Below are 13,247 nucleotides of genomic sequence, written 5' to 3' on the forward strand. Positions count from 1 at the left end.
CACGCTAAATTAGCAACATTCATTAATGTTTCTACCTCAGAGAGTTTTGAGCTCATACCAGCATGAGATGAGATAAAAATGTATCAGTGATAATGGGAACTGCAGATGCTGGAGAATCCAAGATAATAAAATGTGAGGCTGGATGAACACAGCAGGCCCAGCAGCATCTCAGGAGCACAAAAGCTGACGTTTCGGGCCTAGACTGAAGGGTCTAGGCCCGAAACATCAGCTTTTGTGCTCCTGAGATGCTGCTTGGCCTGCTGTGTTCATCCAGCCTCACATTTTATTATCTGAGATGAGATAAACATGTTTTGAATGATTTAGGAATATCTCCAATCTGTCTTGAACTTGCATTCAGCTGATAAATTAATTCTTAAACTATCAGGAGTATTCCAGTATGTGCAGTAATTGTGTCCTTGTCATGTCAGATTAGCAGTTATCATAAGAACAAGACACATAAGTGATAACTGCATCAGTGATAATGGGAACTGCAGATGCTGGAGAATCCGAGATAACAAAGTGTGTAGCTGGATGAACACAGCAGGCCAAGCAGCATCTCAGGAGCACAAAAGCTGATGTTTCGGGCCCAGACCCTTCATCAAGCTTTTCTGATGGGAATCTAGTGGGAATAATAACAACAATAGGAATCAGAAAGAGTATATCAAATAATACAGGAGAGAGGCTAAGGCTGGAATAAGGAAGGCTAAGAGAAAGGATGGCAGGCTGCACCAAAACAAATTTAAAAAAATTCTTCAAACATAATAAAAGTCAAAAAATGAGTGAGGGCTAGAGTGGGGCCTAAAAGGAACAAGCAGGTAAGCTGCTCACTGAAGCAAAAGGATACGGCTGAGGTACTAAATGAATATCTAGCAAATAGCTAAGTATGGGGAGGATGAGCCCACATCATGGGAGAGGATCCCTGTATCAATGGCAATCATCCTGAGTGACAGTGAGAGTAGGAGCACGCAGTCCACAGCTGTGAAATGGGAGTGGGCAGCCTGGAGTGGCGAGAACGGGAGTGGGCATTTACTGGTATGATACCAGCTATGCAGAATTTTAAACACAAAGAAAGACCAGAGAGATTGGGGTTCTTCTCCTTACAGCAAAGAAGATTAACAGATTTTAAAAAACGATGAACAATTTTGACAGTGTATGGAAAGATACCCTGATTCCACTAGTTGGAATGTCCATTGTTCAGGGTCACAATTTTAAGATCATCAGCAACAGTGCTAGGAGTGAGATGAGGAGAAATGTCTTTGGTCAGAGAGTTGTTAGGATTTGGAATGTGCTGCCTGGGAGAGTGGCGGAGGCAGATTCCAGAGGACATGTCAAAAGATATTTGGATATATATTTGAAAGGGATGAATTTAGAGGGCTATGGACATAGAGCTGCAGAATAAGACAGCCTGGTATCACTTTCAGGAACCATTTCAGAAATGATGGGCTGTATGGCCTCCTTCCGTACTTTAAAATCCTTTGATTCTATTCACTTTACACGTTAACAATCTGGATGAAGAAACTGAAGACATTGTTGCTATGTTTGTAAATGATACAATGAAGGTGGACAGGTAGCAGTAAGGAAGCAGAGACACTGTAGAAAAACTTAGACAGGCTAGGAGAGTGGGCAAAGAAGAGGCAGATGGAATAAAATATGGAAAAGTGTGGCGTTATGCACATTGGTAGGAAGAATAGAGACATGGGCTATTTCCTAAATGAGGAAAGGCTTCAGGAATCTGAAGCACAAAGAGCCTTGGGAGTCCTAGTTTGGATTTCTCTTGAGATTAGCATGCAGACTCAGTGAGTTAGGCGAATGCAATGTTAGGGGGACAGATAGGAGGTTCTGTGGGGACGAGAGAGACTCACGGCTGGTGTGTTGCCTCCCAGGTGCCAGGGTGCGTGATGTCTCTGATCGTGTTTTTGGGATCCTTAAGGGGGAGGGGAAGCAGCCCCAAGTCGTGGTCCACATTGGCACCAACGACATAGGCAGGAAGAGAGATGGAGATTTAAGGCAGAAATTCAGGGAGCTAGGATGGAAGCTGAGAGCTAGGACGAACAGAGTTGTTGTCTCTGGTTTGTTGCCCGTGCCACGTGCTAGTGAGGCGAGGAATAGGGAGAGAGAGGAGTTGAACACGTGGTTACAGGGATGGTGATGGAGGGAGGGTTTTGGATTCTTGGATAATTGGGGCTCTTTCTGGGGTAGGTGGGACCTCTACAAGCAAGATTGTCTTCACCTGAACCGGAGGGGTACCAATATCCTGGGGGGGAGATTTGCTAAGGCTATTCGGGTGGGTTTAAACTAATTCAGCAGGGGGATGGGAACCAAAATTGTTGTTCGAGTATAGAAAAGGTTGAGAGTAGGGTGGTCCGAAATAAAGTTTCAGGGAAGCAAGATGGCACTGGCAAGCAAGAAGTTGGTTTGAAGTGTGTCTACTTCAATGCCAGGAGCGTCCGGAATAAGGTGGGTGAACTTGCAGCATGGGTTAGTACATGGGTCTTCGATGTTGTGGCCATTTCAGAGACATAGATAGAGCAGGGACAGGAATGGTTGTTGCAGGCTCCGGGATTTAGATGTTTCAGTAAGAACAGAGAAGATGGTAAAAGGGGCAGAGGTGTGGCATTGTTGGTCAAGGACAGTATTACAGTTGCAGAAAGGATGTTTGGGGACTCGTCAACTGAGGTAGTATGAGCTGAGGTTAGAAACAGGAAAGGAGAGGTCACCCTGTTGGGAGTTTTCTATAGGCCTCCGAATAGTTCCAGAGATGTAGAGGAAAGGATAGCAAAGATGATTCTCGATAGGAGTGAGAGAAACAGGGTAGTTGTCATGGGGGACTTCAACTTTCCAGATATTGACTGGGAACACTATAGTTCGAGTACGAAAGATGGGTCAGTTTTTGTCCAGAGTGTGCAGGAGGGCTTCCTGACACAGTATGCAGATAGGCCAACAAGGGGCGAAGCCACATTAGATTTGATACTGGGTAATGAGCCCGGCCAGGTGTTAGATTTGGGAGTAGGTGAGCACTTTGGTGATAGCGATCACAATTCTGTTATGTTTACTTTAGTGATGGAAAGGGATAGGTGTGTACCACTGGACAAGAGTTATAGCTGGGGGAAAGGCAATTACGATGAGATTAGGCAAGATTTAGGGAGCATAGAATAGGGAAGGAAACTGCAGGGGATGGGCACATTAGAAATGTGGAGCTTATTCAAGGAAAAGCTCCTGTGTATCCTCAATAAATAAGTGCCTGTCAGGCAGGGAGGAAGCTGTAGAGTGCGGGAGCCGCGGTTTACAAAGGAGGTGGAATCTCTGGTCAAGAGGAAGAAGGTGGAAGATAGCATAGGGAACTTGTGTGTGGAGCCTGAGGAGGTAGGGGAAGCCCTAAATGAGTTTTTTGCTTCTGTCTTTACGAAAGAAACGACCTGTGTAGTGAATGAAACCTTTGAAGAGCAGGTGTGCATGCTGGAACGGATAGAGATAGAGGAAGCTGATGTACTGAAAATTTTGTCAAACATTAAGATTGACAAGTCGCCAGGCCCGGATCAGATTTGTCCTCGGCTGCTTTGGGAAGCGAGAAATGCAATTGCTTCGCCACTTGCGAAGATCTTTGCATCCTCGCTCTCCACTGGAGTCGTACCTGAGGACTGGAGAGAGGCAAATGTAATTCCTCTCTTCAAGAAAGGAAATAGGGAAATCCCCGGCAATTATAGACCGGTAAGTCTCACGTCTGTCGTCTGCAAGGTGTTAGAAAGGATTCTGAGGGATAAGATTTATGACCATCTGGAAGAGCATGGCTTGATCAAATACAGTCAACACGGCTTTGTGAGGGGTAGGTCATGCCTTACAAACCTTATCGAGTTTTTTGAGGATGTGACTAGTAAGGTTGATGAGGGTCAAGCTGTGGATGTGGTGTATATGGACTTCAGTAAGGCATTTGATAAGGTTCCCCATGGAAGGCTCATTCAGAAGGTCAGGAGGAATGGGATACAGGGGAACTTAGCTGCTTGGATACAGAATTGGCTGGCCAACAGAAGACAGCGAGTGGTAGTAGAAGGAAAATATTCTGCCTGGAAGTCAGTGGTGAGTGGGGTTCCACAGGGCTCTGTCCTTGGGCCTCTACTGTTTGTAATTTTTATTAATGACTTGGACGAGGGAATTGAAGGATGGGTCAGCAAGTTTGCAGACGACACAAAGGTCGGAGGTGTCGTTGACAGTGTAGAGGGCTGTTGTAGGCTGCAGCGGGACATTGACAGGATGCAGAGATGGGCTGAGAGGTGGCAGATGGAGTTCAACCTGGATAAATGCGAGGTGATGCATTTTGGAAGGTCGAATTTGAAAGCTGAGTACAGGATTAAGGATAGGATTCTTGGCAGCGTGGAGGAACAGAGGGATCTTGGTGTGCAGATACATAGATCCCTTAAAATGGCCACCCAAGTGGACAGGGTTGTTAAGAAAGCATATGGTGTTTTGGCTTTCATTAACAGGGGGATTGAGTTTAAGAGTCGTGAGATCTTGTTGCAGCTCTATAAAACTTTGGTTAGACCGCACTTGGAATACTGCGTCCAGTTCTGGGCGCCCTATTATAGGAAAGATGTGGATGCTTTGGAGAGGGTTCAGAGGAGGTTTACCAGGATGCTGCCTGGACTGGAGGGCTTATCTTATGAAGAGAGGTTGACTGAGCTCGGTCTCTTTTCATTGGAGAAAAGGAGGAGGAGAGGGGACCTAATTGAGGTATACAAGATAATGAGAGGCATAGATAGAGTCGATAGCCAGAGACTATTTCCCAGGGCAGAAATGGCTAGCACGAGGGGTCATAGTTTTAAGCTGGTTGGTGGAAAGTATAGAGGGGATGTCAGAGGCAGGTTCTTTACGCAGAGAGTTGTGAGAGCATGGAATGCGTTGCCGGCAGCAGTTGTGGAAGCAAGGTCATTGGGGTCATTTAAGAGACTGCTGGACATGCATATGGTCACAGAAATTTGAGGGTGCATCCATGAGGATCAATGGTCGGCACAACATTGTGGGCTGAAGGGCCTGTTCTGTGCTGTACTGTTCTATGTTCTAAGGCAGCTTATGTTAGGATAAGATGTGAAGGCTCAGTTAGGGCACTTGAGGGCTACGAGGTAGCCAGGAAAGACCTAAAGAGAGAGCTCAGAAGAGCCAGGAGGAGACATGAGAAGTTGTTGGCGGATAGGATCAGGGTAAACCCTAAGGCTTTCTATAGGTATTTAAGGAATAAAAGAATGACGAAAGTAAGATTAGGCCCAATCAAGGATTGTAGTGGTAAGTTGTGTGTGGAGTCAGATGAGATAGGCGAAGAGCTGAATGAATATTTTTCAACCGTATTCACTCTGGAAAACGACAATGTTGTCGAGGAGAATACTGAGATACAGGCTACAAGACTAGGTGGGATTGAGGTTCAGAAGGAAGAGGTATTAGAAATCCTTCAGAAGGTGAAGATCGATAAGTCCCCTGGGCTGGATGGGATTTATCCTCGGATCCTCTGGGAAGCCGGGGAGGAGATTGCCGAGCCTTTGGCATTGATCTTTAACTCGTCATTGTCTACAGGAATAGTGCCAGATGACTGGAGGATAGCAAATGTGGTTCCCTTGTTCAAGAAGGGGAGTAGAGTCAACTCTGGTAATTATAGATCAGTGAGCCTTACCTCAGTTGTTGGTAAAGTGTTGGAAAAGGTTATAAGGTATAGGATTTATAATCATCTAGAAAAGAATAAATTGATTAGGGATAGTCAGCACGGTTTTGTGAAGGGAAGGTCGTGCCTCACAAACCTTATTGAGTTCTTTGAGAAGGTGACCAAACAGGTAGATGAGAGTAAACCAGTTGATGTGGTGTATATGGATTTCAGCAAGGCGTTCAATGAGGTTCCCAACAGTAGGCTATTGTACAAAATGCGGAGGAATGGGATTGTGGGAGATATAGCAGTTTGGATCGGAAATTGGCTTGCTGAAAGAAGACAGAGGGTGGTAGTTGATGGGAAATGTTCATCCTGGAGACCAGTTACTAGAGGTGTACCGCAAGGGTCGGTGTTGGATCCACTGCTGTTTGTCATTTTTATAAATGACCTGGATGAGGGCGTAGAAGGATGGGTTAGTAAATTTGCAGACGACACTAAGGTCGGTGGAGTTGTGGATAGTGATGAAGGATGCTGTAGTTTGCAGACAGACATAGATAAGCTGTAGAGCTGGGCTGAGAGGTGGCAAATGGAGTTTAATGCAGACAAGTGTGAGGTGATGCACTTTGGTAGGAGTAACCGAAAGGCAAAGTACAGGGCTAATCGTAAGATTCTTAGCAGTGTAGATGAGCAGAGAGATCTCGGTGTCCATGTACACAGATCCTTGAAAGTTGCCACCCAGGTTGACAGGGCTGTTAAGAAGGCATACAGTGTTTTAGCTTTTATTAATAGAGGGATTGAGTTCCGGAACCAAGAGGTTATGGTGAAGCTGTACAAAACTCTGGTGCGGCCGCACTTGGAGTATTGTGTACAGTTCTGGTCACCGCATTATAAGAAGGATGTGGAAGCTTTGGAAAGGGTGCAGAGGGGATTTACTAGGGTGTTGCCTGGTTTGGAGAGAAGGTCTTCCGAGGAAAGGCTGAGAGACTTGAGGCTGTTTTCATTAGAGAGAAGAAGGTTGAGAGGTGACTTAATTGAAACATATAAAATAATCAGAGGGTTAGATAGGGTGGATAGGGAGAGCCTTTTTCCGAGGATGGTGACAGCGAGCACGAGGGGGCATAGCTTTAAATTGAGGGGTGAAAGATATAGGACAGATGTCAGAGGTAGTTTCTTTACTCAGAGAGTAGTAAGGGAATGGAACGCTTTGCCTGCAACGGTAGTAGATTCGCCAACTTTAGGTACATTTAAGTCGTCATTGGACAAGCATATGGTCGTACATGGAATAGTGTAGGCTAGATGGGCTTCAGATCGGTATGACAGGTCGGAACAACATTGAGGGCCGAAGGGCCTGTACTGTGCTGTAATGTTCTATGTTCTATGTTCTACCATCTAGAAAGACAAGGGCAGCATTACGTGCAATTTCCCCTCTAAGCCACTCACCATCCAAATTTGGAAATATAAAAACCTGGAATTCATTCCCTGACGCCATTGTGGGTCTACTTACAGCACATGGACTGCAGGAGTTCAAGAAGGCAACTCATCATCACCTTCCCAAAGGGCAACAGGGGAGGTGTTGAACTTGTGGTATTATTGCTGTGTTTTGATTAGAGGACCCAGGTAATGATCAGGGGACCAGGACTTGAATTCCACAATGTGGAGATGTTGAGATCTAAACTCAATAAAAATCTGGAAATAACAATCTAATGATAACCATGAAACCATTGTCGATTGTCAGGAAAAACGCTTCAGGTTCCTTGATGTCCTTTAGGGAAGGAATCGGCCATCCTTCCCTGGTCTGGCTGAATTGTCACTCCAGACCCATAGCAATGTGGTTCACTCTTAAATACTCTCAGGGAAATTAGAGATGGGCAGTAAATACTGGCCTGGCCCACATATTAACAAACATCAAAGCAATCTTCCTCACCTGAAGCAGGTTTAGGTCCACTTGAAGTAGCTTGTTTCATCTTCAGATCCCCACCAGCTCCTGGTGAATGTCTGGTGGGTCTGTAACTGGGGACAGTGAACACAGTTCCATTTCCACCATCACCGTCATCCACCGCAGATCCTTCACTCTCTGCTGCTGAAAGATTTAAAACCCGACACCAGATCAGAAATACCAAACACACATTGCAGGCAGACATTGCAAATGATCACAACTCTCTGCTCTTCACTTCCAAGTTCTAGCCCTTTGTTAACACAGTTTTCTGCCTGTGTTCCTCATTAATCCTCTTTCCTTTTTGAGTTTTTCTCTGCTGGTACTCTCAACGTCTTATCTTGTTTCTGTGTCATTCTGTGATACATCATAAAATCCCTATGGTGTGGAAATAGGCCCTTCAGTCCAACAAGTCCACACCGACACTCAAAGCATCCCACCCAGACCATCCTCCTAATCTATACATCCCTGAACACTATGTGCAATTTAGGATGGCCACTCCACCTAGCCTACACAAATTTGGGCTGTGGGAGGAAACCAGAACACCTGGTGGAAACTCACGCAGACACGGGGAGAATGCGCAAACTCTGCACAGCCTGAGGGTGGGATTGAACCTGGGTCCCTGGTGCTGTGAGGCAGCATTCTAACCACTGAGCCACTGTGCTGCCCCAGAAATAACCTTGTAACAGCCCCTGCCTTACCCAGAGAGTGAGAGGAAACCCTGAAAGAGAGATAGGATTGAACAAGTTGGAAGCTGCACCAAGTAATCTGATGGACTGTGCATTCTGCTGGGACACTGTAAACTCTTCCAGGACATGTGCAGAATGTACTGAGGTTGGTTTCTCACTTTCTGTGCGTTCCTGATGCAGCATGTACTGTATCTCCCTCACTCTGCTTCACTGGGTCAGGGTGATTTATTGAGCTGTGCAGAGAGCAGTGGAATTGCCTGAATTCCTCAAGGGGCTACAGGGACAGCTCAAAGACAACAAAGGAAAGATGCAGCAGTGGGTCACATGTTCAATGAACCTCGGTTTGAGAAAGGATGCTGACACGATGAAGGCACTGTTTGTAAACTTCAGCCAAGAGCACCGTCTGCAAGGAAAGTGACAAAAAAAAGTGAGATAAAACAAAGAAGTCTCCAACAGTTTTGGAATTCAAGAAGACAAAGATAAGGAAGAATGAGGCATTGGAGAAACTTGGAAACAGCAACGAGAAGTTAAGAATTGACAGTTAAGAAGAGAATGGTATGATGGGTGAAGTAGACTTGGTGTAATTTGGGATACAGGTAGCATAGTGTGAACAACATGATGATTCTGGCGGCCAGTCAGAATTGTATTTGAATAGACTCATCTATTGTTTAGCCCTCAGCAGATAAACCGAGGCAGGAATGGATTCAGATGATTTTACAGACAGGAGGCTCAAGTTATTGACAGCACTGCTGCCTTACACGCCAGGGGCCCAGGTGTGATTAGGGGCCAGCTTCCACACTCTAGGAATTCTATGATTCTGTGTGTTTAGAGTCTGCCCTTGGTGTGAAACATCAAATAACAGTGGTGACAATTTTACTCCTTCACAGAAAGTTGGCATCACTGGGTTAGCATGAATTGCCCATCCTGCATTCTTGAACCGCTGCAGTCTACCTGCTGTGGATTGATCCACAATGCCCTTAATTCTAGGATTTTAAACCAGCAATATTGAAGGAACAGTGATGTATTTCCCAGTCAGAATGGTGAATGGCTTAGCGGGGAACTTGAAGGTAGTATAGTTCCCATGTATCTGCTCCCTGACCTCCTTGATCGAAGTGGTCATGGGTTTGATAGGTGCTGTCTAAGGAGCTTTGGTGACTTAACTTGGCTACTGCTGTGATAAATGGCAGTCAGAGAATGTTAAAGGTGCATGATGTCAAAATCAATGGATGTTTTTGTTCTCCAAAGGTATCAGTTACACCGATGAATTAGCTTTACTGTCACATGTACTCACATGGGTACAGTGAAGAAATTACAAGTCGCCACTGACAGCGCCATCTAGGTATAAGGTACCAAGGTACAGATTCTCTTTGAGTATAATTTCTGAGGAAAAAAGAATTAAAATCTAAAAAAATACGAAGTTCAGAACAACAGTCCTTCCACGACAATAGAATAACAATAAAAAAAATTTAAAAAAAGAATATAAGACAAAATCCATCTGGGTCCATTTTCAGCTCTGGGACTGAGGACGCAACACTTGCTCGATTGGAATCCCAGGGCAGGCCAATCATAATGCAGCAGAAAACACCAAATGGTATCTCAGATAACAAGGTGTAGAACTGGATGAACACAGCAGGCCAGGCAAGCCTGTTACAGGTCATATTTTTTCAAAAAAATCTGAAGAAGGGCCCATTCCCGAAATGTTAGCGTTCCTGCTCCTCTGATGCTGCTTGGCCTGCAGTTTTCATCCAGCTCCATACTTTGTTATCTCAGATTCTCCAGCATCAACAGTTCCTACTATAGTGTTGAAGGCGGAACAGTAGTCACTAAGTAGGAGACTGACATAGGTATCCTTGTCATTCAGATGTTCCAGGGATGAGTGTAGGGCCAGGGAAGTGGCTTGTACGGTGGACCTGTTGGGGGTAGGCAAACTGCAAAGGATAAAGGCAATTGTGTATGCTAACATTGATCCGTGTCATGTGTAACGTTTCGAAGCACTTCATAATTATGGAGACCGAACAAAAACAGAAGTTGCTGGAAAACCTTCCTGTTCTGAGGAAGTGTCAGCAGACCCGAAATGTTAACTCTGATTTTTCTTCACAGATGCTGCCAGACCTTCTGAGCATTTCTAGCAACTTTTGTTTTTGGCATGTTGTGTCCATCCAGCTCTACACCTTGTTATCTCAGCTTCCTGGGGGAGAGAGTTCCACAGATTCACAATTCCGAGTGGAGAAATTCTTCCTCATCTCAGTCCTAAATGCCTGACCCCTTCTTCTTGGGCTATGGCCCCTAGTTCTGGACTTCCCCAACGTCGGGAACATTCCCTGACCAGTTCCATCAGGATTTTATGTGTTTCTATGAGTTCCCTGGGGGGCATCTATTTAGATATGTCAGACCATTGCCGAAGTTCGACATCAAGGATGTAGAAAAATTGTTCATTGCATTTGAGAAAGTCACTGAACAAATGAAGTAGTTGATGGCCATGTGAATTTTGTTGATCAAAATAAAATTGATAGGTGGAGCTAATGAGGTATTTGCTTCACTACAGAGGAGGTATCTGGGGAATGCAATGTGATGAAAAAAGCCATCCCAAGTGCATATCAGCTAGTACCAGAAGCCTGCAGACAGGGTTCCGGGAACCTAAGATCAAACATACATTGAGTTTGGAAAGATCAAACAAAGTGATTTTGACAGGTGGATTTGGGCATTGAAAATAGATCAAACTTCTGACGCTCTATGAGAGATATTATTTTGGAGGATTTCAATAATTTACTTTCTGAAGTAGAGAGAACTCATGTCCGATGATTATGAGAGATAATGGGAACTGCAGATGCTGGAGAATCCAAGATAACAAAGTGTGAAGCTGGATGAACACAGCCGGCCAAGCAGCATCTCAGGAGCACAAAGGTTGACGTTTCGGGCCTAGACCCTTCATCAGAGAGGGCTGTGGGGAGAGGGTTCTGGAATAAATAGGGAGAGAGGGGGAGGCGGACCGCAGATGGAGAGAAAAAAAGATAGGTGGAGAGGAGAGTATAGGTGGGGAGATAGGGAGGGGATAAGTCAGTCCAGGGAAGATGGACAGGTCAAGGAGGTGGGATGAGGTTGGTAGGTAGAAAATGGAGGTGCAGTTTGAGGTGGGAGGAAGGGATGGGTGAGAGGAAGAACAGTTTAGGGAGGCAGAGACAGGCTGGACTGGTTGTGTGATGCAGTGGGGGAACAGGAGATTTTGAAGCTGGTGAAGTCCACATTGATACCATTGGGCTGCAGTGTTCCCAAGCGGAATATGAGTTGCTGTTCCTGCAACCTTCTGGTGGCATCATTGTGGCACTGCAGGAGGCCCATGATGGACATAGAACATAGAACATAGAACATAGAACAGTACAGCACAGCACAGGCCCTTCAGCCCACAATGTTGTGCTGACCATTGATCCTCATGTATGCACCCTCAAATTTCTGTGACCATATAGATGTCCAGCAGTCTCTTAAATGACCCCAATGACCTTGCTTCCACAACTGCTGCTGGCAATGCATTCCATGCTCTCACAACTCTCTGCGTAAAGAACCTGCCTCTGACATCCCCTCTATACTTTCCACCAATCAGCTTAAAACTATGACCCCTCGTGTTAGCCATTTCTGCCCTGGGAAATAGTCTCTGGCTATCAACTCTATCTATGCCTCTCATTATTTTGTATACCTCAATTAGGTCCCCTCTCCTCCTCCTTTTCTCCAATGAAAAGAGACCGAGCTCAGTCAACCTCTCTTCATAAGATAAGCCCTCCAGTCCAGGCAGCATCCTGGTAAACCTCCTCTGAACCCTCTCCAAAGCATCCACATCTTTCCTATAATACGGCGACCAGAACTGGACGCAGTATTCCAAGTGCGGTCTAACCAAAGTTTTATAGAGCTGCAACAAGATCTCACGACTCTTAAACTCAATCCCCCTGTTAATGAAAGCCAAAACACCATATGCTTTCTTAATAACCCTGTCCACTTGGGTGGCCATTTTAAGGGATCTATGTATCTGCACACCAACATGTCGTTGAAAGAATAGGAGGGTGAGTTAAAATGGTTCGCGACTGGGAGGTGCAGTTGTTTATTGCGAACCGAGCGGAGGTGTTCTGCAAAGCGGTCCCCAAGCCTCCGCTTGGTTTCCCCAATGTAGAGGAAATGTAGAGGTATCCATTGTACCCGGTGTGGCCCTGCAACCTCCGGATACAACGCATCATCCTCGAACACTTCCGCCATCTACAATCCAACCCCACCACCCAAGACATTTTTCCATCCCCACCCTTGTCTGCCTTCCGGAGAGACCACTCTCTCCGTGACTGCCTTGTTCGCTCCACACTCCCCTCCAACCCCACCACACCCGGCACCTTCCTACACTTGCCCCCACACCTCCTCCCTCACCCCCATCCCAGGGCCCAAGATGACTTTCCATATCAAGCAGAGGTTCACCTGCACATCTGCCAATGTGGTATGCTGTATCCATTGTACCCGGTGTGGCTTCCTCTATATTGGGGAAACCAAACGCAGGCTTGCGGACTGCTTTGCAGAACACCTCCGCTCGGTTCGCAATAAACAACTGCACCTCCCAGTCGCAAACCATTTCAACTCCCCCTCCCATTCTTTAGATGACATGTCCATCATGGGCCTCCTGCAGTGCCACAATGATGCCACCCGAAGGTTGCAAGAACAGCAACTCATATTCTGCTTGGGAACCCTGCAGCCCAATGGTATCAATGTGGACTTCACAAGCTTCAAAATCTCCCCTTCCCCCACCGCATCCCAAAACCAGCCCAGTTCGTCCCCTCTCCCCACTGCATTACACAACCAACCCAGCTCATCCCCTCCACCCACTGCATCCCAAAACCAGTCCAACCTGTCTCTGCTTCCCTAACCTGTTCTTCCTCTCACCCATCCCTTCCTCCCACCCCAAGCCGCACCTGCATCAACTACCTACTAACCTCATCCCACCTCCTTGACCTGTCCGTCTTCCCTGGAC

The 13,247-nt window shown here is 46.0% G+C and overlaps 1 protein-coding gene across 1 annotated transcript in view; it reads right to left on the reverse strand.

The window, feature by feature from the left end:
- Window positions 1-7,767, reverse strand: part of LOC132209511 (disintegrin and metalloproteinase domain-containing protein 12-like) — a 193,002-nt gene extending 185,235 nt beyond the window's left edge. Inside the window, exon 1 of the mRNA XM_059645051.1 lies at window positions 7,551-7,767. Coding sequence (XP_059501034.1) covers window positions 7,551-7,767 — 217 coding nt within the window. The remainder of the gene's footprint in view (window positions 1-7,550) is intronic.
- Window positions 7,768-13,247: the final 5,480 nt, after the last annotated feature.

This window comes from Stegostoma tigrinum, chromosome 1 (genome assembly GCF_030684315.1).
Source record: "Stegostoma tigrinum isolate sSteTig4 chromosome 1, sSteTig4.hap1, whole genome shotgun sequence".
NCBI classification, from domain to species: Eukaryota; Metazoa; Chordata; class Chondrichthyes; order Orectolobiformes; family Stegostomatidae; genus Stegostoma; species Stegostoma tigrinum.